Genomic DNA, 27095 nt, shown 5'->3' on the forward strand with positions numbered 1-27095 from the left:
TTTTGATTTGGAGGCGGACGTGAAGTGACGATTTACGTTTAATTTCGCACAGCATTGTGGGTGGTAAAATACAATTCATTTCCTGAAAGCACGCATCCGATCCATACTGCATGAAACCCGGAAGTTAGTATCCATACTGAAATGTTCAGAATACTGCGCGGACACAAAAAATGCATACTGAATGACCACGAAAGTTCAGTCTACTGAAACGCCATACTGAATAGTACATACTGCATACTGAACTGTGACTATTCGGAAAGGGCCCTACTCTTTGTTAAAGCTGTCTTTGCTGGGCTGACCACTGGGTGGCACTGTGAGCTACATTTTTATTGAACGATGCAGATTAGCAGCAGGTGTTGCTCACAGAGGTGGTGGGTGGCAACACTCTTTGGAAGGACTGAAAGAAAAGCGTGTAATTGTGTCTTTTTTAATGAATAAATGGATTGGTATATCCGACCTGAACTTTATTTCCTCAGACTCAGTAAATTATTAGTTTCACTTGAGTCCTTATTTTGTCTTATTTATTGACAATTGATTTATTTTGAGTGTATTTATTTTAAACAGTGGGACGCAAACATGTGTTATGTCTAGAAATGCATACCTGCCGAGAATTGCATACACCTAGCAGAACATTTCAATATATTACAAACACAATTTATACACTGCCGTATTTTGCATCCACCCTAAAAAATACTATGCTCACAGATCTGTCCCTATAAATAAGATTTATACTGTTTTCTAACAGTGAGGTGCATGCAGTTCTTGGCAATGGCAGGGATGCATTTCTCGGCATAACACTGGCACAAATATTCTCATGGATGACCACTAGAAAATAGAACACAGGCATTTAACTCTGTCAGATCTATACTATGATCTTGTTATTGGTTTAATTGTTTTGTTTTTTTCTCCACTACACTGTGGTATTTAAATGTTTAATCCCATTGTTGTTATCATTATTATTTGTCTTTCTATTTTTTGTTAATTTGAGCTGCCTATATATATATTTTTTTTTTTAATTTGTAATTTTTTTTTTTAGACTTACTGTAAATGCCTCTATATTTATTTAAAATACAAGACCCATGGGATGGGGGGCTATGAAAACTCCAGGTTTGCAGGGTTGTATTGTCATCCTCTTCTTTTTTAATTTATTTTATTTTTGCATTGTAATTATGACAATGAAATGGATGTATGAATTACTACCTAATTGGTTTATTGGATGATATACACCTGTAAAGGCTGTCAAAATAAATAAAAAGTTGGTAAAAAAAAAAAGAAGATGTCCACTAGAGGTCGCTCAACCCGTAGTATTATAATCTGTGCTTTACATTCCGACGCAGCAGGTGGCAGTAAAGAGCCAAAAGCGCTGCTGGTTAACCACCGTTAAATAAACAACGAAGAAGAAGAAGAGCCTCGCAGGCAGCAGCCACAGCCCGTCACAGCTCCGGGACCCAAATAGACAGTTTGAGGGCTCAGCTGCTGACATCAACCAGAAATGGCTGCCACCGGAGTGCTTCCCTTCATAAGGGGGGTAGACCTCAGTGGAAACGACTTCAAAGTAAGGATTTAAAAACATAATAAACGTTGTTTTTTATATAAACTGTCGCTGTTGAACAACTAAACACCCGACAAACAAACAAACGGTCAGATTAGCTCAGTGCTGTTAGCATTGGGCGTTAGCCAGTTGTCAGATTTTCTTTGACATGATCCAAACGCCTCTAAGATCTCGATCAGAAGCGTCCTGCCTGGCTGTTTTAGAGACATTAGAAGCGGAATTGGTTCATAAAAGATGAATGTTTACTTTCATTATCTGTAGCTTCCCTTATCTTTACGTCATGTTAGCTAGCCTAGCTACTTTAGCTTCGGAGGAGGCTAACTGCCTGTCTGAGTCAGAAGCTCCATTTTAGACAATGTAGTAAAGTTACCTCCTAAAAGAACAACAGAAGATCTAATTAAAGAGTAAACAAGTATATATATATAGTTTATAAAAGCCTCTGCTAAATAATGAGCTGTACAGACATGATCACACAAACAGAAGAGCAGTGAATAAAAAACAACTTTTAAATCAGAAATAAGAAAAGATGAGTTCAGATGTCACAGTGTTTGATACTTAAATACTTTTTAAACTATTTGTTTTATTTTTATTTGTAACTTTTATTTCATTCAAAGAAACAATAAAGTTAAGAAAAACAAACAAACATTAAAATCTCAAATGTTGAATGAAAAGGAGCAGAAAGAAGATTAATCTGATAACATCTGCTCCTCTTTCACTAAACATTAAAACAAAACACTTTATTCAAAAACAATTCAAATAAAAACACAGCCACTGGCAGCCCCATCATAGATCCTCCTTATCAATTCATTATCAATCAATCAAACTTTATTTTTAAAGCACCTTTCAGACAAATTAAATTGCAGTTCAAAGTGCTTTACAAGAGTGCAGAAAAGTTATTGACGAAAAGTAGTTTATAAAATCATTGAGAGACTAATGTACAAATAAGAATTAAAAATAAAATATATGTATAAAAATAAAATACAATAAAATACGACACAAAAGCAACAAGATATTAAAATAAATATATAAGAGGAAAATATTTAAAATTGTAGTAAGATAAAAAAGACAATACAGTAATGTTAAGATTTGAATTGATATAAAACACTATATAAAAGCCAGACTGAATAAATGAGTTTTAAGATTCTGGGCTCCTCTCAGACCCTCAGGAAGGTCGTTCCACGGTCTCGGAGCGTAACAGCTGAAAGCAGCATCGCCAAAGGTTTTTGTCCTGCTCTGTGGAACAACTAAGAGAGAGGAACTGGAGGATCTGAGGGGCCGTACTGTTTCGTAAACTAAAATCATATCCGATAGGTAGTCTGGTGCAAGGCCATGTAATGTTTTATAAACTAATAAAATAATTTTAAAATCAACACGAAAACTAACAGGCAGCCAGTGTAAAGATTTTAAACCAGGTGTGATGTGTGCTCTCCTTCTGCTCTTTGTCAGTACCCGTGCGGCAGAGTTTTGTAGTAGCTGAAGCCGATTTGTTGTGTTTTCTGGAAGACCAGAAAGGAGAGCGTTACAATAGTCCAGCCTGCTAGTAATAAAAGCATGCATTAGTCTCTCTGTTTGGCTCAGAGAGAGAAATGGCCTCACTTTGGCGATGTTTTTCAGGTGGTAAAATGCTGTTTTTGTGACACCCTTTACGTGGGCCTTAAAATTTAAATCTAAGTCAAAGATCACCCCAAGATTCCGTGCTTCTTGACTTGGGTTGAGTCCTATTTTTTTTAGTTTGGGGGCCAGTTTCTCTCTCTGAGCCTTTGAACCGATGATTAAAACCTCTGTTTTGTCCTGTTGAGCTGCAAAAAGTTCTGTGACATCCAGGCTTTTATATCTAAAATACAATTACCATGGATTATACACCGTACAAAGTATATCACAATAAGATAAGATAAGATAAGATATACTTTATTCATCCAAGCAGGGAAATTTAGGTGTTCCAGCAGCCAGCATACACACACACACAACACAACACATATATACATACATACAACACATATATACATACACACACACAACACAACACATATATACATACACACACACAACACAACACATGTATACATACATACAACACATATATACATACACACACACACACACAACACAACACATATATACATACATATCCCACCCATACAAAAAACATGAGCCCACAATACATAGCCAGGATAAAAAAGTGGTATGGATGGTCCATGTGCATAAGTAGCTGTTACTCATCGATAACAGTACAAAATACTAGCTCTGCCAGTGCATAGTATGATAGATAAATGAAGAATTATTATAAAAAATCAGTCAAGTGGGCAAAATACAGTTTGATATATGCAGCTCAGGCTAAAGTTTAAAAGTTTAAATGTCTTCTGTCCTTACTTAAAGGGGAGTCGTTATAAAGTGAAATTGCAGTAGGTAAAAAAGTATTTTTAAATCTGTAAATCAATACATTTTTGTTACAGCATCACAAAGCAAAACAGTATCTCACTGACATATTTCCACATATTTATTCAACAAACTGGCTTTCATTTTTCTTTTAAATATCATGTTTGACTTTTCGACACCTCGTGTTTGTATTACCTGTACTTCTCATACTTTCATCCTGAGTTAAACATATCTATTTCTCTGTTTTACCTCTACATGTCGTATGTTTCTTCTGCACAATACTAATTTCTTCACCTCCTTCAATATTTAGTTTTACATTCCTGCTTTTGCAAACTATATTTACTTGTTTTTAATTGTGGAAAGGTACGATTCTAAGTTCAATTTGCATTATCTGGATTATCTGGATACCTATGTATTAGTTTCAGTGCACAACAACAACAAAACAAGTCGATTAGGACAAGACAGCACCTTATCAACACTCTCAGCCGTTGAACATTTCACAACATTTTGAAGCGTTCTGCTAAAATGAAGCTTAGAGATATTATCTAGCGTGCATGGGTTTTGTTTTCCTAAACTCAACACATTCTGCTGTGGGCCGTCGTCATGCAACAATAACAACCTACATCCTCTCCAAAAGGAACAGCACTCCTCAAGCACTCCATCAATCACACACATGACAACCTGCATGGCACACTGTCAGAGGCACTGGGAGTGATGCTGCATTCAGGTGCTCCTCTGATGCTCCCAGTTACCGAGTTGGGAAGTCGTCATTCCGACTTCTATGTGTTCATGTGATTTCAGTTCAGAAAGTCTGAATATTGAAACAACAAGCAGGCGAAAGAGTTTTTTTTTTATTATCCGTCAAGCTGATGATTCCAAGCTGTAAGCTATATTCAGCTCATGTAGGATGACATCATTTCCTCTTCCTCAACTGTGCCCACATTACGACTGTGACCTAACTTCTCTGTTACTTCCTGTTTAACAACATGCCGTCACAGCTGGCCAGATGTCTGTTGTTACACTTGGTCATGTAGCTGAGCGTTAAATGATCTGTTTTGTGCGATTACACCCCTCCACATGACGGAGAAACCAACGAGGAAGATGCCACCTTTTGTGTGTCGGCATTCACATAAGATTAACTCATGCATAACCCAGGTTTTTTATAAATATCCAAGCTGAATAAATCAACATTAATTTGACTAAAAAGCACATTCTATATGTCATCATAAATGGGAGAGTAAAACAGGAACTGAATGTCATTCTTCATGTCATGTATTTCACACAACAAACAAACAAACGACGTCCTCCTCTGGAGTGGTATTAAACCTGCTGTTCTCTAAAGCAAATGGTAATGCAACTGTGTGCAGAAAGATCTTTTGATTTGTTATGGTGAAAAAAAATGTTCACAGGCAGCGTCAGCTCGGGTTTATTTGCACCCTCCATCATAATGTAAACGTTCAGTTACTGAGAAAGAAACAAAGCATTGATAACTAAGGTTACTCCTCCTCAATCCTCTCTCTTCTCCATCTTTCTGTGTTTACAGGGCGGGTACTTCCCAGAGCATGTCAAGTCCATGAGCAGTCTGCGATGGCTGAAGCTAAACAGGACGGGACTGTGTTACCTCCCAGAGGAGCTGGCCTCTCTGCAGAAACTGGTGAGACATTCAGGGTTTAAGATAACAGGGTTATCCAGAGAGATGTTTGAATATGGAGCCGTTTATGCTGAACATTTATATATATGAATGGACTCTTTTCCTCCCATACAGTAAATATAAGAAGAATCAGTTTTTACCACGATGGAGCACATGTCAGTTTATGTCATACTTACATCATACATGTTTTATTTTCAGTCTGGATAGTTGATAGCTGAGGAGTCAAAGTATACTTGTTTCTAGTGTCGAGTCAAGACCACACTAACCGAGTCCAGAGTTCTCAGAGACAAGACCAAGACATTTAGGGATCAGTCCTGTTTCTAAACTTGATGTGCGGATAACAGATAAGACGTCAGCAGTCTCCAGATTAAAGACACACACACACACACACTTTACTTTAGTAATCAGCGACTTTGATAGGATTAACTCCACTAAACCTGCAAAGCTGCAATCAGACGTCCGAGGTGAGAAGATGATATCTGTGCTAACATGCTCGATCCTCCCTGGTGTAGTAAGTCTGTTATCGAGGCGAGGAGTCAACGTGTCTGGTGTTGGTGATTCACAGCAGAGGAACCACCAGAGCAACTACTGAGGGCGTTTTTTTTGTGGGATTAAGATGATTGTGTTTTGTTATGACTCATTCAGCTCCTCCTTTTCCCTCTTCTTTCAGGAGCATCTTTCAGTGAGCCACAACAGTCTGACCACCTTACACGGAGAACTGTCCAGCCTACCCAACCTGCGGGTAACTGAAGCGCCCACACATACATCAGAAAAATAATCCCAACAGAACATGAGCATCCTCTTTTTTTAGTGACCCGATTCTGAAAAAGGATTTATTTTACATATTTAAAATCATCATTGTTAGACGAGCAGTTCAACGTTGCTCGCTGCCTTCAATGCGACATATTGCACAGAATGACTTCATATTTTCTCTCGTCTTAAATAGTGCAAAAGGGAGTTTTTTTTTTCAACAGGAATGTTCTAGAAAATTAACTTTGTACAGTGAACTGTACGTTACACTCTGCTCCAACTGATATTGATGTTTGAACCGTATCCTGACAGTGTTTCTCTCCATGTGCAGGCGGTGGTAGCCCGGGCCAACAACCTGAAAAACTCTGGCGTCCCAGACGACATCTTCCAGCTGGATGACCTCTCTGTGCTGGTACATGATAAGCGTTACACTTAGCGTTGTTAACATCACTGTTCCAAAAATATCTCTGGCATGCAGCTGGTGTTTACAATGAAAACAGAATCATGTTTTTCCACCCCCCTCTCTCCTTCAGGACCTGAGCTTCAACCAGCTGACGGAGATCCCCAGAGACCTGGAGAACAGCAAGAACATGCTGGTGCTGAACCTGAGCCACAACGGCATCGACGCCATCCCCAACCAGCTGTTCATCAACCTGACCGACCTGCTGTACCTGGACCTGAGCGACAACAAGCTGGACAGCCTGCCGCCCCAGATGAGACGCCTGGTTCACCTGCAGACGCTCATCCTGAACAACAACCCGCTGATGCACGCACAACTGCGGTAAATACACCAACACCTGGAAGTCTCGTGTCATAGGCCTGAATGTTAGTGCAGACTGTTAGACATTTATTTCTTCTTCATGTGTCCGAGCAGCCAGCTGCCCGCCATGGTGGCGTTACAGACTCTCCACCTGAGGAACACACAGAGGACCCAGAGCAACATGCCCACCAGTCTGGAGGGTCTGACACAGTTAGCAGGTAACACACACACACACACACACACACACACACACACACACACACACACACACACACACACACACACACACACACACACACACACACACACACACACACACACACACACACACACACACACACACACACCGTCTGCAGTCCATCTTAAGGCTCTACTTCCTGATTGTTGACGCTTCTCACAAACACACGCTCCCTCTCTTCCTCCCGTCTCTCCACAGACGTCGACCTGTCATGTAACGACCTGACCCGGGTGCCAGAGTGCCTCTATTCCCTGGGCAGTCTGAAGAGACTCAACCTGAGCAGTAATCAGATCTCAGAGCTGTCTCTGTGCATCGACCAGTGGACTCAGCTGGAGACGCTTAACCTGAGTCGTAACCAGCTCACCTCGCTGCCCGTAAGGACGATATAGAAAACCCACACAGCTGGAAGCTTTGAGACACTCCTGTGTTTTAATTTGTTCAGGCATGTTTTAAGTTGTTTTTCTGGTTTTTTGCCTCCACGCAGTCTGCCATCTGTAAGCTGTCCAAACTGAAGAAGCTGTATGTGAACTCCAACAAACTGGACTTTGACGGAGTCCCGCCGGGCGTTGGCAAACTCTCCAGCCTCACCGAGTTCATGGCTGCTAACAACAACCTGGAGCTGATCCCCGAGGGTCTCTGCAGGTGAGATAAACACAAACACACACAGAATGAACATTTGAACAGCTGCTTAGAGATGCTTCTGTTTTTATTCACCACACTTTTTTATTGTGTTGCCGTCCAGATGTGGAAAGCTGAAGAAGTTGGTGCTGAATAAAAACCGCCTGGTTACGCTGCCCGAGGCCATCCACTTCCTGACTGATTTAGAGGTAACACTGGACTCAAACAGTGTTTCTCTTGGGTTAACGATGTTCTATATGTGTCGGATAATGATGTTAAAGTGTCAAAAAAAAGGATGAAAGTTACCTGCAAGAAAACTTTAAAAAATCACATTTAAGTTAAATGCTGTAGTAACTGTGAGACATCATAATAATGACTTTCTTTGTATATCACTTTTCAAAACAATGATTTACAAAGTACTTAAACACTTACAGAATATAAAATAACAACAAAGCATAAGAACCCAAACGACAACAACAAAACCCCAACAGTAAAAGAACCCAAACACAAACCCGACCAACATCAGAACCCAAACATCACCACAATTCAATCCTTACATTCATCCTTTTTCTTTCAAAATTATTTTTCTTGGATGCGTGTTCACATTGCAATTAGACGGCACAACAAGCACATTTGAACCAAAACATCCATAGTAGGTAGATACAGAAATGAGTGTGAACATTAGTGGTGTAGGAAGGAACGTACCAAAACCCCACAGGCGAACTGTAAAACAAAAGAAACTAATAAAAAATAAAATAATAATAAAAGTCCAAAAGAAAGCATAAGAGTACAAAAACAAACAAGGACAACAAGCATACAGACAATAGACAGGACAAGAGATAAAGAGACACACACAGACTTACAATAATAGCATGATGGGATGGAGATTCCAGTTGCACAATAATTAGAAGGTTGTCAGTCAAAACATGTTTAATTAATCTGCTGAATACTCATCAGTCTAATTGTAGCCCATTTAATTGCTTCACAAAATTAACAAAACTATCCCAAGTACATTCATCCTTTTTCCACGTCTGATCTCTCTGTAGATTCTGGACGTGCGTGAGAACCCGAACCTTGTGATGCCTCCTAAACCCGTCGACAGAGCGGCCGAGTGGTACAACATCGACTTCTCTCTGCAGAACCAGCTCCGGCTGGCCGGGGCCTCGCCCGCCACTGTGGCTGCTGCTGGAGGAGGTGTGGTCACATACATGGACGCACCATTTCTCTGCCTGTTTGTTCTGCCCCTCAATACAACCTGTGTGTGTTCCAGAGGTTTTAATCTTTGTGTGTGTGTGTGTGTGTGTGTGTGTGTGTGTGTGTGTGTGTGTGTGTGTGTGTGTGTGTGTGTGTGTGTGTGTGTGTGTGTGTGTGTGTGTGTGTGTGTGTCTGTGTGTCTGTGTGTCTGTGTGTGTGTGTGTGTGTGTCTGTGTGTCTGTGCAGGAGCCAGCCCCAGAGATCCCCTGGCGAGGAGGATGAGGCTGCGGAGGAGGAAGGACTCTTCACAGGACGACCAGGCCAAGCAGGTGCTGAAGGGAATGAGTGACGTAGCTCAGGAGAAGAAGAACATGGAGGTGAGGAAGAAAGACGGCTACACACAGGCCACACGAGGAACGATAAACACATCGTTTGATTTGAATTGGGTTTTTTTTGTACCAACAATTTTGATGATTTAGCAGGAAAATGGTGATTTGAAATACGGCGACTTAAAAGTCCGGCGCTGGGACAAGAGTCTAGAGAAACCTCAACTCAACTACTCTGAGTTCTTTATGGAGGACGTCGGGCAGGTGATGTATATTTCTGTGTGACAGTGTGTGTGTGTTTTCTTATTGAATGTTTAACACATGTAGGATCACATCTTCCAGACATCCTGATGTTTCCTGTTTCTCTGTCGTGCAGATTCCAGGTGTGTCTGTTTGGCAGATAGAAAACTTCATTCCTCTCCAAGTGGATGAAACCTTCCACGGAAAGTTCTACGAGGCAGATTGCTACATCATCCTGAAGGTAACGCATCAGATGTGTCGTTGTTTTACATCAGAGGCGTGGTCTTCAGGCCTGCAGGTTTTCATGTTTCTCTCGTTCGTTCCTCTCTGTGGGCGCAGACGTTCCTGGATGACAACGGAGCTCTGAACTATCAGATCTTCTACTGGATCGGTCAGGAGGCCACGCTGGACAAGAAGGCCGGCTCGGCCATCCACGCCGTCAACCTCAGGAACTTCCTCGGGGCGGAGTGCAGGACGATACGGGAGGAGATGGGAGACGAGAGCGAGGAGTTCAGTGCTGTATGTAGAAACTGATTCCACTCTAAAGATTCCTGAATAACAAACCCGTCTGTGCTGTTTTCTAAACGACTGTTTCTGTGTAACGTGCAGGTGTTTAACAACGAGATCTCCTACATCGAGGGAGGAACAGCGAGTGGATTCTACACGGTGGAGGACACACACTACTCCGTCAGGTAGGCTGGGATCAAACTTTCCTGGATCTCTTTCTAAGGCTCCATGGATTTGCGTTATCGTGTTCAAACAGTGTTAATCTCAATGAAATAAATGACGAAAATATTAGTTGACGAAGGTCTTTTTAAATTAGTCAGCTATGACGATGACGAGATGAAACTCTGCTATTTGACGATTTGATAAATAATATAACTTCATCATCTAATTGACGTGTGTGCGTGTGTGTGTGTGGGAGCCTGGAGCCTGCAGGTCCGTGAAGCCCCGCCCCCTGGAGCTTCTGATAATATAAATAAAAGCTTGCGTCAGATTTTGTTGACTAAAATAACTTCTATTTTCATCAACTAAAATTATGTGCAATTTTAGTCAGTGACTAATTGACTAAATTAAATCAATAACAAATTACTAATAACTGACTAAATATAAAGGACATTTTCGTCAGGAGACTAAATTAGAAAATGGTGTGAAGATTAACACTGCGTCCAAATGAAGTCACATATTATTTATCATGGTTTTTAAAGCTGCAATTTCAAGCGCTGCCTTCCTAAAGTCATAAGCCCTCTCCAGACCGACGTTTCAATCCGTGTTGTTTACGCCCCTGTGACCCTTTACCTTCCATCTGAATGCTGCGGAGGCGTAATGAAATGATCCCATTGACATGGCAGTTTAATAAAACGCTGCTTAGGGAAAGAGGGAACAAGGAGTCAAAGATTTCTAATGAACAGACAAATCTGATTTGTCGTACATTTTTTCTCATAGTCCACCGCACACCTCCTACATTTCACCTTTTGTACATTTTGTGTTTTTTATTTTGTTATATTTTACATTTTTAAATTCTATTTTATATATTGTAATATCTTCTTATTCTGTATTATTTAAGTTGTTGCTAGTTCTGCTTTATTTCCTTGTTAACTGTTTGGCACCAATACACCAAGTTAAATTCCTTGTGTGTGTAAATGTACTTGGCAATAAACCCCGATTCTGATTCTGATTCTGATAATTCCAGTAAACTCTTCAGAGGCATTTTGCAACTTCTTCTCTGAAAGGTTGCTAATCATTTTCTGTTTGGTCTGAAAACGTCTTTCCTCTGTGTTTAATCGTCTTGTGTGTTTCTCAGGTTGTACAGAGTTTACGGGAAGAAGAACATCAAACTGGAGTCTGTACCTGTGAAGGGCTCCTCCCTCGACCCTCGGTAACTCCCCCCCCTCTTTAACACATCATGACGTACACTTTTAATCTTGTTACAGCCCACACTCTTCTCTCAGTCTGACATAAACACTGCTCTTATTGTATTCCCTTCCTGGATTTGTTTGTTGCTCCTTCTTCATTTGCACACTGTGTCTCTTTTTGTCCTGGCAGATTCGTCTTCCTGTTGGACACAGGCCTGGACATTTTCATCTGGAGGGGAGCCAACGCTACGCTGAGCGGCACCACCAAGGCCAGGTAGGATCACAAATCAAGATCTTCACACAAACTCTCCCGCCACTCGTTTTGGAAACTCTTCAAACAAACATGAGCACATGAAACATAAATGAAGTTTATATTTCTATGGCTTCAGGTTATTTGCAGAAAAGATCAATAAGAACGAGCGTAAGGGGAAGGCGGAGATCACGACCCTCATGCAGAAGCAGGAGCCGCCGGAGTTCTGGGAAACACTGGGAGGACAACCGGAGGAGATCAAGAAACACATACCTGATGATTTCTCTCCCGTCAGACCCAAACTCTACAAGGTGAGACTGTTTATACACTCCTACTCGCTGTACGCTCGCTCAGCATTTTAAAAACGCTGTGATGGTGGAGGACTGCAGAAGTGTAGGAGTGAAGTGTTGGAGGAGGAGGTGTGTAGGATTTACTGCTGAGCCCTCTGCTCCATCACAGACCTGATGGTTCATGATGATGTGCATTATGTAAGAAAGAGTAAAAAACTCTTTAAAGTTTTAATTCCAGTTACTACACATCTTACTGATTGATCCTTTAATATTAGTCGACAGCATGTGACGGCCTTAAGACTCACACTGTTGGATCAGTCTTTTCTTTCCAATATGGAGATTTAACTATTTTTACTTTTTACACTTTAACACAGAACTTCATTTACATTCTGATCAACTTCAAAAGATAAAACTCCATAGTTACAAGAGGAGGAGGAGGGAGAGGGGGAAGAGGAGGAGGAGGGAGAGGGGGAAGAGGAGGAGGAGAAGGAGGAGGGGGAAGAGGAAGAGGGGGAAGAGGAGGAGAAAGAGGAGGAGGGAGGAAGAGGAGGAGGAAAAGGAGGAGGAAGGTGTTAGGAGGAGGAGGAGGAAAGCCACAACACTTAACCTTTTTTTTTAACCTCCTGTTTTACCTGTTAGACTCACATTAATATAATATAGTTTCTTTACAGTTGTTTTGTGATTGTTTGTATTTGATCTGTACCTGTTTGAGAACATCACTAAGTATTGTTTCTTGTCCTGCAGGTGGGTTTGGGTCTGGGCTACCTGGAGCTGCCTCAGATTAACTACAAGCTGTCAGTGGAGCACAAAGATAAGAAGATCAAACTGGACACGCTGCCAGAGCTGAGACTGGTACGTTTCCTCTGCTGCATGATCACTTTCAGATTCAGCATCGCACCTCCCCCCCCCTCCTCCTGAGCACCCTGTTTCCTCTCCTCAGGTGCAGACCCTGCTGGACACTAAGGGCGTGTACATCCTGGACTGCTGGTCCGACGTGTTCATCTGGATCGGGAGGAAGTCCCCCCGCCTCGTCCGAGCGGCCGCCCTGAAGCTGGGTCAGGAGATCTGCTCCATGCTGCACCGGCCCAAACACGCCTGCGTCACCCGCAACCTGGAGGGCACCGAGTGTCAGGTGAGACTCTCCAGAGCAACACCTTCATGTGTCAATAAGAGAGTGGAAAAGTACTTTCTCCTGGTGGGATAGATAAAAGATATCTTCTACTTTAAAAAACATAATATCCTTCACTTGTTTTCTTGCCTTCATGCTAAGACTTCAGTCCGTCTTGTTGGGATATATTAGTGTTAGTGCAGTTTAATGGTCAAAATAATTCTTAAAAATGAAATGATGAACCGAGAATGACAGAGAGAAATGTTTGTTTGATTTCTTATTTAAAGGCTTTATATGTGATTTTTTGATCCAGCAGATGTCGCCCTTGAGCTCCAGCATGAAACCAAAACAACTCGCGCTGCATTGTTGTGTTAGCATGCTAATGCTAGCGATCTTTATTATGCTCGTATCTTCACACTGCATGTAAATTTACCTGAAATGAGCGTGATCTAGAAACACAGTTAAGTAGTGAGTACAGTATGTTATTCTTCTTTTCTCTAGTCCCTCAATTAAACAACTTTTATACACGAGGGGAGGAGTCAGCCGGCCGTCCTGGCGATGTAAACAAAGTGAAGATAGGACTCTGAAAACTCTGAAAACATCACAGACAGTGGGACTCGGGTGTTACACCCATTGTAGACAGTCATGACTCACAGAGTTATTTTCAGAGGAGATACTTGATTTATATTCAAGTGTTAAAAATCACATATAAAGAATTTAAAGAAGCTGGAAACATAATATCCCCTCTGTGTATCTCATTGGTTGGTATATTCATGTCTTCTCTTCAGGTGTATAAGTCCAAGTTTAAGAACTGGGACGACGTGCTGAAGGTGGACTACACCCGAGCAGCCGAGACGGTTCAGCAGAAGGACAACCTGCAGGGCAAGGTCGGTGATGCGTCTGTGTGTTTGTCTGTTATCAAAGTACATGTGTGTGTTCACGTCCACTAAGCGTTACCGTTCCCTCTCTCAGGTGAAGAAAGACGCAGAGCAGAAAGATCAGATGAAGGCCGACCTCACCGCTCTCTTCCTCCCCAGACAACCCGCCATGGCTCTCACTGAGGTTAACACATGAACTTTGACTCCTTCCTTCATACTCTCTGATAATCCTCTCAGCGCTCTCAGTTCTTACCTTCATGTCTTTTCTTCTCTCAGGCGGAGCAGCTGATGGAGGAGTGGAACGAGGACCTGGACGGTATGGAGGGCTTCGTATTGGAGGGCAAGAAGTTCGCTCGCCTGCCCGAGGAGGAGTTTGGACACTTCCACACTCAGGACTGCTACGTCTTCCTCTGCAGGTAAGGATGTGTGTGTGCGTGCGTGCGTGCGTGCGTGCGTGTGTGTGTGTGTGTGAGCATGCAGTGTTAAATCATAGCAGTGAGTGGAGGCCGGACAGTCCAAACTATATTTATCATTGAAGTCAGCCAGCGTCAAAGTCGGTATAAGATGTTTACTTCACATTTCACAAAGTCTTAAACTCACAGCCTGGAGGTCCCCAGAGGCAGATCGTTGATGGTTTTAGAGAAAGTTTAAAGAGTTGTGATAACATACATCACATATGAGGTCCGGTGGACTCTGGTGAAGTTGTATTTGCATTTTTCATTTGCTTCTCTTTGCTTTCAGACTTCACTTTGTCAAGCACACTAAAGCCTGTCAGATGTTGTGTAACTGTAGCCAACCACCACTAGTTGGGGCTGTAGGCTGTTATTAACCCTCAGGCATCAGTTTCATTTACTCCCCTCTGAAGTCACTAAGGACAAAAATGTCCATGCCAAAAAACTGCTATAAAAATAGAACAGATTGATATTTTTTTCTACTTTTCTTTTGCATAAATCTCTTAAACAGCTTCAGCCCTGCTCAAAACTATCAAATATTGAGTAATTATCAGGAATTTAACCTTTTAAATGCCAGTTTGATGCATGAGGGTTAAGATAAGTCAAATAAACCCTAGTCTGTGGTCAAAGTGAGTTGACTCTGTAACTCTGCTCACTCAGGTACTGGGTTCCTGTGGAGTACGAGGACGATGAGAAGGAGAAGAAGGAGGGTGAAGGAGGAGCAGGAGGAGCAGGACGAGCGGCTGCAGCAGGAGACGATGAGGACGACAAACAGCCCGAGGAGGACTTCCAGTGTGTGGTGTACTTCTGGCAGGGCAGGCAGGCCTCCAACATGGGCTGGCTCACCTTCACCTTCTCCCTGCAGAAGAAGTTTGAGAGTCTGTTCCCGGGAAAACTGAAGGTACCCCGACAGATTATAACATTTCCTTTGACCTTTTTATTCCCCTCTAAAGATCAGAATCTTAACATTTTATTTACTCTGTCCTATTTGCTTCAGTCTGACCACGTCTGCTCGTAGAGATTACAACACTGTCCCTCTCTTCTTTAAGGTGGTACGAATGACTCAGCAGCAGGAGAACCTCAAGTTCCTGTCCCACTTCAAGAGGAAGTTCATCATCCACAAAGGGAAGAGGAAACAGAAGGCGGACCCTCAGCCCTCGCTCTACCACATACGCACAAACGGCAGCGCACTTTGCACAAGGTACACATCGTCCCTCTATCACGTTTATACTCACAAGAAGAACAGATTTCAAACCTCAAATTTAACCTTAAAATATCAACGCTATTTTTTGAACCATAGTTTTGACCTTTTGTCTTCTTCTCAGGACGATCCAGATCGGAACAGATTCCAGCAATCTCAACTCAGAGTTCTGCTTCATTCTCAAGGTTTTGATTTCTTTTTTACTTTGTTTTCAAAAGTGAATCCCAGCAGCGATGTCTTCTTCTCCTTTTTGTCCTATTTGATTAAAGATAGAAAATGATCATATCTTTGTTGTGTTTTTAAACCTGCAGGTACCGTTCGAGAGCACAGACAATCAGGGCATCGTCTACACCTGGGTGGGCCGAGCTGCCGACCCCGACGAGGCCAAGCTGGCCGAGGACATCATGAACAGCATGTTCGACGACACGTACAGCAAACAGGTGAACACGTGTGAGGCGTCTCTGTCTTCACAGAGCTGCAGAATCACTGATCGTATGTGTCCACAATAAAAACAAATAATATGTCCTGTAGGTGATCAACGAGGGGGAGGAGCCAGAGAACTTCTTCTGGGTCGGGATTGGTTCTCAGAAGGAGTACGATGAAGATGCTGATTATATGAAACACGCTCGACTCTTCAGGTGAGGGAACAAGAGGTGTTCATAAAACAGGATCATTTATTCAATATACTTTGTGTTCATTAAAAAATAAATACTGAATACTATTGGCTCTCTGATCTTCCCTCTCTCTTCTCCTCCTCCTCCTCCCCCCCCCCTCTTCTGCGTCTCTCAGGTGTTCTAATGAAAAGGGTTATTTCTCCGTGTCGGAGAAGTGCTCAGACTTCTGTCAGGACGACTTGGCCGATGATGACATCATGTTGCTGGACAACGGCAAAGAGGTGACGACCAATCAGATGTGTCTGAGAGCGGTTAGGTTTCATCACTTCCTCTTTGACCGAGGCGTTGACTTTAATCCTCTTTTCTTGTGACCGTGCCTCAGGTGTACATGTGGGTCGGTACTCAGACGAGCCAGGTGGAAATCAAACTCAGTCTCAAAGCCTGCCAGGTGAGGAGAAACTCTTTTTTAACTTTGTTTCTTCTTCTTCTTCATCCAGTTGGCCTCGACCTCCAGTGTGAAATGACTTTTATACAACAAGTTCTAAAAGCTGATAATAATGATTAAAAAGGTGAAAAATCAACAACAGGTTATTATTTTTAACTCAACTAGTTCCACAAGTTAACTGAAACTAGACTGTTGCTAAGCAACCCGAACATTCCATTCTACTGTTGGTATCCATGGTAACCACAGAGCAGCTTCTCTGCAGTGAGGTCACTGAATCATGACACCAGAGGAATCAGAGTGTTGTGATTCTGAGGTTTGAGCTGTAAATGTTCATTAAAGGGTTTGGCTCCTGACTGAGGCGGAGGGATACATGATGTGAAAAGTCTCTTATATCAACACTCATGAAAAGCCTGTTGTCCAATCAGGTTGCTTGTTTGGAACTAAACGTTGTATGATGCTAATATGTGCTAAGTTTTTTAACCTGCTATAATATGTCTCCTCTTCCTCCTCCTCTTCTTCCTCCTCTTTCTCTTCCTCCTCCTCTTCCTCTTCTTCCTCCTCCTCCTCCTCTTTCTCTTCCTCTTCCTCCTCCTCTTCCTCTTCTTCCTCCTCCTCCTCCTCTTTCTCTTCCTCTTCCTCCTCCTCGTCCTCGTCCTCGTCCTCTTCTTCTTCTTCCTCCTCCTCTTCCTCCTCCTCGTCCTCGTCCTCTTCTTCTTCTTCCTCCTCTTCCTCCTCCTCCTCTTCCTCCTCTTTCTCTTCCTCCTCCTCTTCCTCTTCTTCCTCCTCCTCCTCTTTCTCTTCCTCCTCCTCTTCCTTTTCCTCTTCCTCCTCCTCCTCTTCCTCATCCTCGTCCTCTTCTTCTTCTTCCTCCTCCTCGTCCTCGTCCTCTTCTTCTTCCTCCTCCTCCTCCTCTTTCTCTTCCTCCTCCTCTTCCTTTTCCTCTTCCTCCTCCTCCTCTTCCTCCTCCTCCTCCTCGTCCTCTTCTTCTTCTTCCTCCTCCTCCTCTTCCTCCTCCTCTTCCTTTTCCTCTTCCTCCTCCTCTTCTTCCTCCTCTTTCTCTTCCTCGTCCTCATCCTCTTCTTCTTCTTCCTCCTCCTCCTCTTCCTCCTCCTCCTCTTCCTCTTCCTCCTCTTCTTCAGGTTTACATCCAGCACATGCGCTCTAAGGACCCTGAACATCCCAGGAAGCTTCGACTGGTGCGGAAGGGAAACGAGCCGCACTGCTTCACGCGCTGCTTCCACGCCTGGGGGGCTTTCAAAACCCCGCCCTCGTAGAAAAAGTTTGCATCAAAGTCACGCACAGAAAACGCTCACACCTACATCAAATATTTACGCTGCCATGTAATTTTTCTACCTGTAAGATTAAGATGATGTCTATCCCCCGAGCTCTGGTTCCTCCAGCAGCCTCTTGACCACCGAGCGAGTGGAAGACACCCCGCTGGTCAGGAAGCTGCTGGACGTTTCCTGTCGACGCCACAAACTGCAAAGTAAAGGTTTTTTACTACAAGCTTTTTTTTAGGCAGCGAGTCTGTTTTAAAAATGAGAGAATAATGACTAGAGAGGAAATAGGTGTACAGAGGCTTTATAAAAAACACAAACATATCGATCCGATTGGCTGCTTTCCCGTGGCTCTGGCTGCATGGTCGGTAGTTTTCATCCGGGGAGTCGCTCCTCCGTGCTTGGGGCCATTTTGCACAGCTCACTGGAAGCAGTTTAAAGGCAAATAAGAGTTTAATTTTACACTTTGTGTTTTCATATTTGAGGGAGTGAACAGGAGACAGCACTATAATTGTTTTTTTTTTTCTGAGGAATGTTGGTTTATTCATCTATTTTTCTGTTTTCTATGTGTGTGTGTGTGTGTGTGTGTGTGTGTGTGTGTGTGTGTTTGCCCCATGCGCCTTCATTCAAACAGGGACTACAGTGTGTTTAGCTCCTCCTCTAACTTGTGCACTGATCTGAGGTCTGTTCAAACACAATCCGACGTTTTCATGCTCAGAAAGTCAACGACAAAGATGAATTTAGTCGTCCAAAGAAATCTTCACAGACGAGAGAGGGTGCAAGTTACAGCTCGTGGGACGAAGCCTTGTTTTACGTTTTAAAGTTAATGTGCAATCAGTAGAGGCTTGGAGATACTGAGACGACATCACACTGTCTATGTTACAGGCTGCATTCAACTTGACTTGGTCCGCTTTTCTGCAGCGGAGAGGACAAAACACGCTTTAGAGTTTCTCTCCAGAATTTAAGCATTTTTACAAACAGGAAACGCACGGTGTTTAAATCTCTACTTTAAGACATTTGAGTCTGGCATTACTTGAAAAAATGTCACTCTTCATCCGTCATTTTATTGGGAGAGCTTTCGCAAAGACTTAAAGACACATTTTAGATATGTGGACGTCTGCTTCTACTGATCGCTAATCAATAGTTTGTTGCTGTGGTTTTACAGCGGAGGGATGACGGGTGGATTAAATAACGGCTCTGGTCCCTCCAGAGTGAACTCAACCTGCTGCCCTGCTTCTTGTGCTCATGTTCCTCGTGCAGTTTGCAGACATCGATCCAAACAGCTGCCATCGTTTAGTTTCTTGACTCTTTGTTTTGTGGGGGTGAATTGAATGCTTGATCGTGTGTTTGAGTCCTTCATGCATATGTGTTTATGTGTGTGTCTATGAATATGTGCACATGCTCCTGATGCCACCTGCAGATGCTTTATTTATGTATTTTATATTAAAATAAAATGTCACAATACATCTCTCTGGACTTTTCTTGGCTTTATATTTCAAGGTGCTGCACATTCACTCGTGTGTGTTTTGAGCGGAGCTTTCTGTGAGTTCTATGATTTTACATAAACAAAGGTTGGTGTGGAGATGTCACAGTGTTGAAGAAGTTGTGAAGTCCTAATCTGGAGAGGGTTTTCATGAACTGTAAACGGTTTTATTCACCGCGCGAGTTCTCCTCAAAAGTGACTAAAAATTCTCATTTTAATCCACAAGAGGATTTTATTTAAAGTCTTATTAGAAATAGGTCACAACAAAGCCATAAACTTAGTAGGGGAGTTACATCACTTTATTCCAGTGATGGGATGCAGGAGAAATTGTTAAAATACCTGCTGACCCTCTGGAAGTTTTGATGCAGGGAGAAATGGCGACATCTGCTGGCGGTTTCTTGCAATTGCATCTGTATTAAAGACCTTAATTTAAACTTTAAATTTGATTAAATTATTTATTTACTATTTATTACTTATTTATTAAATAAGTTTGTTAACACTTTAAATTTTAAAGTGTTAACAAACTTTTATCTTTGTGTTTTTAAAATGACTCATTGTTTATAATCTTTAATGTGTAGGCCATATAAGGACAGTTTAATATAAAACATTGGTTATAAGAAAGCATCATTTCTGTCTGTCAGGACAAAAAAAAAGGGTTTGCAGGATTTCTCTTTATGAACTTTATTCTCTGTCAATAAAGATTAAAACATACGAGCAGAGTAACATCTTAGTTATTCAAAAGTTAAACAGATAACAGCTGGAGAAAACAAGAGAGAAAACGGAAAACAAAAAAGGAAATATCTCAAATATAGAGCGCTCACAAACACAGAGACACACACTCACACACACACACACAGAGACACACACTCACACACACTCACACACACAGAGACACACACTCACACACACATACACAAACACACAGAGACACACACTCACACACACTCACACACACACACACACACAGGCTCACATGTCATGCTATATGACCATTTAACCACGCGCCGCAGGCCGAGCGACGGACAGTAAAGAATAATAAAAGTGTTAAAAACAAACAGGAGGAGGACAGATTGTGAAAATATGGGAGGAGAATCTGTACATAGACTTTGGTTGAGTATCTGCTCCTGTATATACCTCTAGTGTACAATATACATATTTAGATAAGTCTAATTTAAATACTAATGCGGCTAAAATGAATATCAAAAAATAGTTTGTATCTCACACAGAGAGACCCCCCCCCCCCTCCCTCCCTCCCCCCCTCAGCTGAACGTGCCGCTCTTCCCTTTCTGTCAACTGTCTGCTGAAGCTTCATGAACAGTTTGTTAAAAACACACAAACACGAGCAGCGTGGAAGACGACACACACACGGAGGTTAACGTCACTTTGTATAAAATAGATTTTTTTTTTTCTTTAAATATTACAAAGATAACATTTGAAATGTTCAGACACGGTCCAGATTCTCGTCTCTCCTCCAGGAAAATAAAAACCTGCGTTCAAAATCCCGTTTATAAAAACTAATCGTGCGTTACATTTTTTTAGATTCATCTGTGGAATAAACCCGGCTTCATGGGTTTTAGAATTACAACTTAGATTTTCTTTTGATTCGACAAAACTGCTCACCACCTCCCTCCTCTCCAGCTCCAAAAAAAATCCAACATGGCTAAAAAACCTAAATACAAACAAGTCGTCCAGGAACAAAATGGACGATGACAGTTCATGTATTTGGGGAGTGAACTTTAACTGTTCTCTGTTGGTAAAAAGTGAATATATTCTGTATGTTTTTAGGAGGAAACCCAATAAATAAGTTCATCTGAATTTAAAGTAAAAACACCTTTCACAACAGAAATCTGAGGACAAGCTGCCTGACAGGAATAAGCGTCAGGAGGTCAAAAAAAAGATCAAACTTCATGTTTCAGTTAGTAAATAAAAAGCCTCACAGCGGGCTGGTCCAACTTTAGGGTCTTTGTTTGGTTCATGTTTGAGCGATTAAAAAAAAAGTGAATCCGTCCGTCCGTCCGTCCGTCCGTCCACAGGGATTCATCAGTCTGTCATAAACGTGAGAGGAGGAGGTCGCTGAAGACGCACGGGTGGAGATTAAGAGCTGGTGACTTCAGAGAGGAGAGGATCCATCTCTCCGTCAGCCCTCCTTTCTCTCTCTCTCTCTCTCTCTCTCTCTCTCTCTCTCTCTCCCTCTCTCTCTCTCTCTCTCTCGGTCACTTCCTGAGTTTGCGGGTGAATCTTTTTTTCTTTTAGAAGTTTGGATTTGATGAAAAGTCTTCACTCCAACATGGCGTCCAGCTGGTCGGCCAGGTCGTCAAACATGTTGCCGATGTCGTCCAGGATGGTCCCTGCAGACTTCACTGAGTGTGAAACACTACGGAGAGAAGAAGAAGAAGAGGAGGAGAAGAAGGAGAAGAAGAGGAGGAGCGATGATTCATTACAAAACACTCCACATCATATTCACAGTCTGAATCACACACGTTCCAGTCTTACCTTTCAGAGTCGTCCTCCCGGTTCAGTTTTTTCTCGACGGCCTTCAGAGCCGCTTCCAGAGACGTGCTGGTCTGATCCAGCCTCTGCTGAACCACCTCGGTCCCCGGAGTGCCCCCTGGACCAGCCATGTACACCTGAGTCCTCGCAGCTGCCAGGGAGGGACTCTGAGGGGCCTGAGGGGACAGCGGTCTGGGGACGTGAGCCGGGGAGGACGGGGAGCTGAAGACCACGGTTTGAACCCCGCTGACGGTCACAGAAGGAGACAAGGGTCCAGCTGGGGGAGGAAACACCAGAAGGTCAAATACCAACAAGTCTGAAATCAACGACCATAAAGTCCAAAGTGAAGTCTAGAAGTCTTAAATCTACCACAAGTCTAAACTCTAGACCTTTAAGTCCAGAGCACACTGATCTTAAGTCTCAACTTTGACAAATCAGGCCCAAAGTCAAGACCCAAAAGTCCAGATTCAGGACCAAAGAGTGGCAACGCTTACAAGTCCCAGAGTCGAGCCAAGTCCTGATTCTACCCCCATATCGTCTTGAGTCTAGACCATTAAGATCCAAAATCCAAGATCAACAAGTCCAGAGCTAAAACCAACAAATCTTAATCCAAGATCAACAAGTCTCAAATCGAAACCAACAAGGTCAACTAAGTCCTGGTGAAGTCAAACAAGTCCCAGATCAGATCCCAAATAAGTCCCAAGTCAGGGACCTCGAGGACTAAAGTCAAGTCCACGTTTAGAGTACACTTTGTCTTTCAGGTCCAGCTGGTACGAGTCATTCCCCCCTTTCCAAAGATTCAGAATTTAACTTCTGGATTCATTTCTGTGGGCGGGACTTAAAGTCTTTATATGTGATTTTTTGATCCAGCAGATGTCGCCCTTGAGCACCAGCATGAAACCGAAACAACTCGCGCTGCATTGTTGTGTTAGCATGCTAATGCTAGCGATCTTTATTCTGCTCGTATCTTCACACTGCATGTAAATTTACCTGAAATGAGCGTGATCTAGAAACACAGTTAAGCAGTGAGTACAGTATGTTATTCTTCTTTTCTCTAGTCCCTCAATTAAACAACTTTTATACACGAGGGGAGGAGTCAGCCGGCCGTCCTGGCGATGTAAACAAAGTGAAGATATGACTCTGAAAACTCTGAAAACATCACAGACAGTGGGACTCGGGTGTTACACCCATTGTAGACAGTCATGACTCACAGAGTTATTTTCAGAGGAGATACTTGATTTATATATTTAAGAGTGAAAAATCACTTTAAAGAATTTGAAGAAGCTGGAAACATAATATCCCCTCTGTGTATCTCATTGGTTGGTATATTCATGTCTTCTCTTCAGGTGTATAAGTCCAAGTTTAAGAACTGGGACGTGCTGAAGGTGGACTACACCCGAGCAGCTGAGACGGTTCAGCAGAAGGACAACCTGCAGGGCGAGGTCGGTGATGCGTCTGTGTACGTGCAGGTGTTCATGTCCACTAAGCGTTATGGTTCCCTCTCTCAGGTGAAGAAAGAATCACATATTAACCCTTTAAGAGAAACACTTGATATGAGCAGATATATATATCTTTGTCAGTATCTCACCGTGTCCTGCCAGGAGACTGTGGCGGACCGGTTTGGGGGCGACGGCGGGAGGTTTCGGGGAGAGTGGACGTCTGATCGGGGATCCTGTCGCTGGACTCGCCGGCCTCACCAGACGCGCCTCGCTGATCCTCAGATTGACGTCGTCCTGGCTTTGGGACAGAGGCCTGCCGCCGCCGCCGGCGCTCGACCCGGCATCCTCCGCCGCCTCTCGACTCGGGGAACCTCCCGCCTGGTCCTTCTCCTTCGCTTTGTGTCGACGCTTCACCGTGTCGGACTCCTTCAGGTTAAACTCGGGTACTTCCAGGTTCTTGGCGGGTTCTTGTTTCTCCGGAGGCTCCAGCACGGCCTCGGCCCTCGGCGGCCCGGGAGCTTTGGGTCTCTGTTTGATGGTTAAGTTTCCCTCTTCGGCAAACGGGATGCACTCGCTGGAGCTGTTGTGGGGCGATGAAGACCGGTCCAGCCCGCGACCTTTTGGTTCTTCCTCCTCGGTGTCCGACTTCACCCCTCGTTCTGACTCGGCGCCGCCGCCGGTCTGAGAGGGAATACACTCGCTCTGCACCCGCCTCCTGACGCCACCAGACTCTCTCGCTTCCTGACCGGTAGAGCTCAGAGGAGGAGGCGGAGTCTCCTGCTGGACGAGGTCTGGTTTAGATCCAGCAGGGTCCTTCCCCTCCGTCCTCCCTTCTAGAGAGGCTGCAATGCTCCGAACGCTCACCGGGCTGTCCGTGACCCCGCCCACTGACGACGTTGTGCTGCTGTCGCTCAGCTCGCCGCTGGTCGTGCTGCTCACCGAGCTCAGCCTTTTCGGCGGCGGAGGAGGGGGACCTTTTTTGCGAGCGCGCACGGCGAACGACTGGCTGCGCCCCACGTTTCCGTTCTTCTCCGGGCTCGACTGCAACCGAGCCAGCTGGCTGCGACCGGGTTTGCGCGTCAAGGTGGCGTACGACGACAGGTTCCCAGAACGGAAAGTAACCTCGTCGTCGTCTTCGTCGGGCTCGCCGTCCGATAGAGCGTAGCGGATCTTGCTCTGGTTGCGCCTCTTTGGTGGAGTCAGGGTCATGCTGTGGTCGACGAGCCTCTGAGGCGAGTTCAGATCTGTGGATCCACAATGAGAATGCAGGTAGCTGAACCCCTTCAGAGCAGGGGAGCCGTGGGGGGAGGAGTTACAGGACGCAGACAGCTTGGGCTTGGCTGGGATCGCCGGGTACTTAAAGACGGTCGCCGTTCCCAAAGGCACCTGCTTGGGCAGCAGCTGGTGCTGCAGAGGTCGCTGATCCCAGCCCTCGGGGTGGTTCCTCTCCTTGGCGGGGCTGCCCTCCAGGTTCTCCTGAGACCAGCAGTGGGGGTTGATGGAAGCCGTGGGCGGCTCCTGGGAGCGCCCGGAGCCCCTGGAGCGGGCGTCGATACTCTCCTGGCTCTGGGACATCCCCACGGCGTTCTTGATGGCCAAGCCTTCGTCGCAGCCGCCGTAGTGACCGGACATGGCGGTCTGCAGCTCGGCGCTCAGCTCGCTGTCCTGGAAGGTCAGCATCTTCGGGGTGTGAGGAGACGAGCATTCGCCCGATGAGTCCGGCGGCTCGATGGTCACCAGGTGGAGGGCTCCGGGGCCTTTGCGGCGCAGCGTTCCCTGTCCTGATTCGGCCTGGAGGATCGCCCTCTGGATGTCACACAGCTTCTTCACCGCCAGCATCAGCTTCTTCTGATGGCCTGGAGGAAACCATCACAACAAAAGTTTAAAAACACTGCTGGTCTGTACACAATAGCTAAGATGCTAAGAATAGCGGGATCCTTACCCAGCTTGGTGATGCCGATCTCCTGCAGGTCCTCCCATGTGAGGTCTCGGACGATGCTGATGGAGTCGTAGCCGTTTTCAGAGAGTTGTTTGTGGTACTGCGGCAGACCGATGGCACTGAGCCACTCCCCCAGATCAGACTGTGAGAAAGATCAGATCACTCAGATCAGTGGAGTCCAAACTGTTTTTCTTGCGGGCCAAAATTGTCGGCCACAGGTTTTTTATTTTTAAATATAGTTGAAATTGATCAGAATCAAAAGGCTCGCTAAAGAAACCCTTTAATAAAATAAATCTACTTTATTTGTTTTTTTCTCAGAGCCTGTAACGTGGTTCATTTAGCTCAGGTCATTAAATGGTTAAACAACAGTCCGCTTGTTTGCAAAAACTTTACATACGTTTTTTTTCAAACACAAAAAATGTGGAAAATAGTAAAAGCTGTAGATTTAAAAAAAAAAAACAACATACATGTTACTGAACATTTTCTATTTTAGGAATATTGTTCAGCCCTTGTTAACATGAAAAATAAAAATAAGATAATGTGATAATCTTAATCAATAAAATCTTCTGATTCTTCATTTGAAGTCACGGGCCGCAAAAAATCCCCTCAAGGGCCGCAAATGGCCCTCGGGCCGCACTTTGGACACCCCTGACTTAGATGAATAGCATCACAAAGTTTGCATTCAGCAGTAAACAGTTGGAAGTCTTACCGGGATGTACTCAGGCAGCCACTCTGGGATGTTCAGGTTGTTGATCTCCAGGGAGACTTTCTTGCGGTGGCCTGGCTTAGTCACTCCGATGGCTGTCAGATCCTGGAAACCCAACCAGAGTACAGAGTGATCAGTGAGTCAAGAAAGTCCAACAACACCTCAAAACACCCAAAGTGTAGTTCTCAGTGCATGATGTTTGTTTACCTCGGGGGTCATCCTGCTGATGGTTGGAACGTCATAACCAGCACTGATGAAGTTCCCAGTATACTGCTCCAGCTGGAACTCCCTCAGCCACTGAAAGATGGCCTCTGCATCCTAAAAATACACATCCAATACAAACATCACTGAAGCTCTTTATTTCATAGGTGCCCTACCAAACAGTAAAAATAAAAGTATATAAAAAATCCACAAAGACAATAGGAAGGACGCGATCTTCACCTTTCCCTCCAGCAGCTGCTGAGGACGAACAAACTGCTGAGAGAAACTCTGATCTGCAGGTCTCTGCACCGTCACCGTCTGCCTCCGAGGAGTCCCACCTGCAGGGACAATCACACCACAGCTCAGCAGGCAAAACATCTTTAGACATCCTGAAGGATTCTCCTCAAAGGTAAGCTGTTTCCCTTCACTTCAACCCTCAAGGTAACGAGGTGAGAAAGGTTACATATAGGGCTCTCATGTTTTATATACTGTGACTGGCTGTCATACTTACGGTGGCTGGGAAGTGCAAAGCAAAATTAGAAAATGTCAAACACTTTCACAAAATTTTAGACAAATTTACATTTTGAAAAAAACGCTTTTACATTTTGTTAAATAAAATTGCAAAACCAAAACAAATTTACATTTTATAAAACTAATTTACAAGATGTGAAACACTTTAACAAGCGCTGAGACAAATTTACAAGTGGCAGAAGTCCCCAAACAAATTTACACACGACAGAGTTTGACGGAAAGGGAATGTA

At 43.8% G+C, this 27095-nt stretch overlaps 2 protein-coding genes across 8 annotated transcripts in view; one reads left to right on the forward strand and one right to left on the reverse strand.

The window, feature by feature from the left end:
• The first annotated feature begins 1420 nt into the window (after positions 1-1420).
• Positions 1421-19542, forward strand: flii (FLII actin remodeling protein). 2 transcript variants are annotated; one of them, XM_061026736.1, is made up of 31 exons: positions 1421-1555; positions 5472-5582; positions 6250-6321; positions 6661-6741; positions 6863-7110; positions 7204-7307; positions 7526-7701; positions 7812-7969; positions 8070-8154; positions 8992-9139; positions 9386-9516; positions 9619-9729; positions 9842-9946; positions 10045-10224; positions 10315-10397; positions 11510-11584; positions 11752-11835; positions 11951-12122; positions 12846-12953; positions 13042-13233; positions 13998-14096; positions 14182-14271; positions 14364-14503; positions 15200-15440; positions 15589-15740; positions 15865-15925; positions 16052-16180; positions 16272-16378; positions 16530-16635; positions 16737-16802; positions 17939-19542. In XM_061026736.1, exons 1-31 carry the CDS (start codon positions 1493-1495, stop codon positions 18071-18073), a joined length of 3813 nt encoding a protein of 1270 aa, XP_060882719.1. In that variant the 5' UTR covers positions 1421-1492; the 3' UTR covers positions 18074-19542. The 2 variants fall into 2 exon arrangements, with proteins under 2 accessions (XP_060882719.1, XP_060882720.1); XM_061026737.1 differs by having other exon boundaries at positions 9622-9729.
• A 682-nt stretch (positions 19543-20224) lies between these two features.
• Positions 20225-27095, reverse strand: part of LOC132954222 (caskin-2-like) — a 59875-nt gene continuing 53004 nt past the window's right edge. For 5 of the 6 annotated variants that reach the window (XM_061026729.1, XM_061026732.1, XM_061026731.1 and 2 more), the window contains 7 exons: positions 26575-26672; positions 26341-26451; positions 26137-26238; positions 25431-25569; positions 23638-25344; positions 22053-22326; positions 20225-21933 (listed from right to left, as the gene is read on the reverse strand). In XM_061026729.1, the coding sequence (XP_060882712.1) occupies positions 21837-21933; positions 22053-22326; positions 23638-25344; positions 25431-25569; positions 26137-26238; positions 26341-26451; positions 26575-26672 (2528 nt within the window). In that variant the 3' untranslated portion in view covers positions 20225-21836. The remainder of the gene's footprint in view (positions 21934-22052; positions 22327-23637; positions 25345-25430; positions 25570-26136; positions 26239-26340; positions 26452-26574; positions 26673-27095) is intronic. The other variant, XR_009665730.1, reaches the window with a different exon arrangement.

The sequence above is a fragment of the Labrus mixtus genome, chromosome 20 (genome assembly GCF_963584025.1).
Source record: "Labrus mixtus chromosome 20, fLabMix1.1, whole genome shotgun sequence".
NCBI classification, from domain to species: domain Eukaryota; kingdom Metazoa; phylum Chordata; class Actinopteri; order Labriformes; family Labridae; genus Labrus; species Labrus mixtus.

Coding starts and splice junctions, on each gene's coding strand:
- flii (XM_061026736.1), top strand. CDS start 1,493: ATGGCTGCCACCGGAGTGCTTCCCTTCATAAGGGGGGTAGACCTCAGT. Junction 5,583..6,249: donor TGGCCTCTCTGCAGAAACTG/GTGAGACATTCA, acceptor CTCTTCTTTCAG/GAGCATCTTTCAGTGAGCCA. Junction 13,234..13,997: donor TGGAGGGCACCGAGTGTCAG/GTGAGACTCTCC, acceptor TCTTCTCTTCAG/GTGTATAAGTCCAAGTTTAA.